The 4,648-nt window shown below is 59.1% G+C and overlaps 1 protein-coding gene across 1 annotated transcript; it reads right to left on the bottom strand.

Moving 5' to 3' along the window:
• Positions 1–81: 81 nt before the first annotated feature.
• Positions 82–1,714, bottom strand: BMP1 (bone morphogenetic protein 1; the record flags this gene model as incomplete). Its single annotated transcript, XM_014962130.1, has 5 exons — positions 82–244; positions 513–763; positions 922–1,135; positions 1,247–1,374; positions 1,497–1,714. Coding segments are annotated over 5 exons (946 nt in total), but the record flags the coding sequence as incomplete, so codon positions are not given.
• Between the last annotated feature and the right edge of the window lie 2,934 nt (positions 1,715–4,648).

Genomic DNA, 4,648 nt, shown 5'->3' with positions numbered 1-4,648 from the left:
CCTCCTCCTCCTCCTCCTCCTCCTCCCCCCCTTTGCCTTTCGGTGGGGGATTTTGGGGAGAGGGAATGGGGTGGGTGGGCTGGGAAACCCTCCCCCCCCTCCCCAGCCCTCATTTCCTGGTGTGCAGCGTGTCCTGGAACTTGGTGCTGGTGTAGCGAAGGTGGAAACCCTTCTTGTTGATGGTGTCGTCCGAGTGGAAGTGGATCATCACCGAATCTCCGGCCGAGTAGACCTCCTCCGGGGGCTGCAAGGTGTGTGTTGGGGGGAGATGAGGGAGAGATGGTGCTGAAGACCACCCTAGGGTGCTCAATCATGGGGGGATTTATGATGGGGAGGGTGAAAAGTCCCTGCGAGCCCATGTCCAACCCCAAATCCCACCCTGGGGATCACTCTGCTTGGGTTCATCTTCACCCATCGCCTTCCCGGCCTCCACCCACATCTCCCCCTCCCCAAGAAACCCACCCTCAATAAACCCACCCCACCGCTCATCATCCCCCCCATCCCCAGCTCACCCCGGACCCGCAGAAGCGGCCGAGACGGGGGGCCGTCCCGTCGTAGCCGTCGAAGAGCTCCATGTAGTCGTAGCCGCAGTCGGCTTCCTCCTCGATCTCGAAGGTCTGGAAGATGAGCTCCACGCCGTAACCTTCCTCGGCCATGATCACCCACTGGCAGTCCAACCCCCCCGGGTAGTTGTTGTCCCCAAATTGAGCGTGGGAGTACAAGTCCTTGGTCTTCACCTCGGCACGGACCTGGCCCCCGCACACTTTGGGGAGAAACCCACAAGATATGGGGGTTAAGATGGTCTATGGACCTTCTTAAGGTCCATAGCGTTAAGGTTAAGGGTTAAGAAGGTCTACGGGCCCCCCAAGCCCCCCAAACCCCATAACCAGGTTTTTTTCCCCAGTCCCGTGGTGGTGGTACCTGTGGTGTGGGTGGCCTCGAAGCCCTTCTTCTGGACGGAGTTATCGGAGACGAACTTGAGGAACATCTTGTTGCCGGAGGAGACGAGGGGCTCGGGCTCTTTGGCCCCACAGAAACGGCCGAGGGGGGGGGCTTTGGCATCTTTGCCATCGTAGATCTCCAGGTGGTCGTAGGCACATTCCTGCTGCGCCTCCACGTCCAGCTCCGAGAAGGTCTACGGAGGTGACACCTTGAGTTGGATGGAGAGGAACTCCTCCCATGACCCTCCAGGTGTTGCCTACCCCTTCTGGTGTGGTGTGTCCCCCCCCAGCAACCCCATCCCTACCAGTTTGACACGATGCCCCGGCGTGGTGGTGATGGCCCAGGTGCACTCCTTCTTGCTGGGGTATTTATCAGGCCAGTTGGGGCTGGTGATGGTCCCCGAGATGGACGTCACCTTATGGTCGCAGCCGGCTGTGGGGACAACGGGGGTGGAGATGGACAGGGAAGGGGGGAACCATCAGTGGAAAGGTTTTGGGGTGGTCCTGCTGGGTATCGGTGTAGGGGGGTGGTTTTTTGGGGGGGTGAGGACCCACCTTCCTTGCAGTCGTGCTTGTTGTCGTGGAGGACGAAGCCGCTGCGGCACTGGCACTCGTAGCTGCCGAAGGAGTTGAGACACTCGTGCTGGCACCCCCCGTTGTTTTTGGAGCACTCGTCCTTGTCTGCCGGGGAGAGACCAGAGAGGAGAGGACCCCCCCGGCTGAGCCAAGGAGGAGGACCCGGTTTTTTGGGGGGGAAGGACCACTCTGGAGACCTGAGCCATAGTGGGGGGTGGGTGTGATGTCCTGGGTGCCCCCCACCCCCCCAAAAATAAACCCCCCCATCTCCTAATGGGATGTCCGGGAGAGGAGAGAGGACCACGGAACAGACCGGGATAAGCAGGTAATGGTTTTTTGGGGTTTTTTGGGGGGGAAGGACCACTCTGGAGACCTGAGCCATAGTGGGGGGTGGGTGTGATGTCCTGGGTGCCCCCCACCCCCCCAAAAATAAACCCCCCCATCTCCTAATGGGATGTCCGGGAGAGGAGAGAGGACCACGGAACAGACCGGGATAAGCAGGTAATGGTTTTTTGGGGTTTTTTGGGGGGGAAGGACCACTCTGGAGACCTGAGCCATAGTGGGGGGTGGGTGTGATGTCCTGGGTGCCCCCCACCCCCCCAAAAATAAACCCCCCCATCTCCTAATGGGATGTCCGGGAGAGGAGAGAGGACCACGGAACAGACCGGGATAAGCAGGTAATGGTTTTTTGGGGTTTTTTGGGGGGGAAGGACCACTCTGGAGACCTGAGCCATAGTGGGGGGTGGGTGTGATGTCCTGGGTGCCCCCCACCCCCCCAAAAATAAACCCCCCCATCTCCTAATGGGATGTCCGGGAGAGGAGAGAGGACCACGGAACAGACCGGGATAAGCAGGTAATGGTTTTTTGGGGTTTTTTGGGGGGGAAGGACCACTCTGGAGACCTGAGCCATAGTGGGGGGTGGGTGTGATGTCCTGGGTGCCCCCCACCCCCCCAAAAATAAACCCCCCCATCTCCTAATGGGATGTCCGGGAGAGGAGAGAGGACCACGGAACAGACCGGGATAAGCAGGTAATGGTTTTTTGGGGTTTTTTGGGGGGGAAGGACCACTCTGGAGACCTGAGCCATAGTGGGGGGTGGGTGTGATGTCCTGGGTGCCCCCCACCCCCCCAAAAATAAACCCCCCCATCTCCTAATGGGATGTCCGGGAGAGGAGAGAGGACCACGGAACAGACCGGGATAAGCAGGTAATGGTTTTTTGGGGTTTTTTGGGGGGGAAGGACCACTCTGGAGACCTGAGCCATAGTGGGGGGTGGGTGTGATGTCCTGGGTGCCCCCCACCCCCCCAAAAATAAACCCCCCCATCTCCTAATGGGATGTCCGGGAGAGGAGAGAGGACCACGGAACAGACCGGGATAAGCAGGTAATGGTTTTTTGGGGTTTTTTGGGGGGGAAGGACCACTCTGGAGACCTGAGCCATAGTGGGGGGTGGGTGTGATGTCCTGGGTGCCCCCCACCCCCCCAAAAATAAACCCCCCCATCTCCTAATGGGATGTCCGGGAGAGGAGAGAGGACCACGGAACAGACCGGGATAAGCAGGTAATGGTTTTTTGGGGTTTTTTGGGGGGGAAGGACCACTCTGGAGACCTGAGCCATAGTGGGGGGTGGGTGTGATGTCCTGGGTGCCCCCCACCCCCCCAAAAATAAACCCCCCCATCTCCTAATGGGATGTCCGGGAGAGGAGAGAGGACCACGGAACAGACCGGGATAAGCAGGTAATGGTTTTTTGGGGTTTTTTGGGGGGGAAGGACCACTCTGGAGACCTGAGCCATAGTGGGGGGTGGGTGTGATGTCCTGGGTGCCCCCCACCCCCCCAAAAATAAACCCCCCCATCTCCTAATGGGATGTCCGGGAGAGGAGAGAGGACCACGGAACAGACCGGGATAAGCAGGTAATGGTTTTTTGGGGTTTTTTGGGGGGGAAGGACCACTCTGGAGACCTGAGCCATAGTGGGGGGTGGGTGTGATGTCCTGGGTGCCCCCCACCCCCCCAAAAATAAACCCCCCCATCTCCTAATGGGATGTCCGGGAGAGGAGAGAGGACCACGGAACAGACCGGGATAAGCAGGTAATGGTTTTTTGGGGTTTTTTGGGGGGGAAGGACCACTCTGGAGACCTGAGCCATAGTGGGGGGTGGGTGTGATGTCCTGGGTGCCCCCCACCCCCCCAAAAATAAACCCCCCCATCTCCTAATGGGATGTCCGGGAGAGGAGAGAGGACCACGGAACAGACCGGGATAAGCAGGTAATGGTTTTTTGGGGTTTTTTGGGGGGGAAGGACCACTCTGGAGACCTGAGCCATAGTGGGGGGTGGGTGTGATGTCCTGGGTGCCCCCCACCCCCCCAAAAATAAACCCCCCCATCTCCTAATGGGATGTCCGGGAGAGGAGAGAGGACCACGGAACAGACCGGGATAAGCAGGTAATGGTTTTTTGGGGTTTTTTGGGGGGGAAGGACCACTCTGGAGACCTGAGCCATAGTGGGGGGTGGGTGTGATGTCCTGGGTGCCCCCCACCCCCCCAAAAATAAACCCCCCCATCTCCTAATGGGATGTCCGGGAGAGGAGAGAGGACCACGGAACAGACCGGGATAAGCAGGTAATGGTTTTTTGGGGTTTTTTGGGGGGGAAGGACCACTCTGGAGACCTGAGCCATAGTGGGGGGTGGGTGTGATGTCCTGGGTGCCCCCCACCCCCCCAAAAATAAACCCCCCCATCTCCTAATGGGATGTCCGGGAGAGGAGAGAGGACCACGGAACAGACCGGGATAAGCAGGTAATGGTTTTTTGGGGTTTTTTGGGGGGGAAGGACCACTCTGGAGACCTGAGCCATAGTGGGGGGTGGGTGTGATGTCCTGGGTGCCCCCCACCCCCCCAAAAATAAACCCCCCCATCTCCTAATGGGATGTCCGGGAGAGGAGAGAGGACCACGGAACAGACCGGGATAAGCAGGTAATGGTTTTTTGGGGTTTTTTGGGGGGGAAGGACCACTCTGGAGACCTGAGCCATAGTGGGGGGTGGGTGTGATGTCCTGGGTGCCCCCCACCCCCCCAAAAATAAACCCCCCCATCTCCTGGTGGGGTGGTCCAGGAGAGGAGAGAGGACCACGGAACAGACC

This window comes from Calidris pugnax, unplaced genomic scaffold, assembly GCF_001431845.1.
Source record: "Calidris pugnax isolate Ruff unplaced genomic scaffold, ASM143184v1 scaffold658, whole genome shotgun sequence".
Lineage (NCBI taxonomy): Eukaryota > Metazoa > Chordata > Aves > Charadriiformes > Scolopacidae > Calidris > Calidris pugnax.
This window is presented reverse-complemented; position numbering and strand designations above follow the sequence as displayed.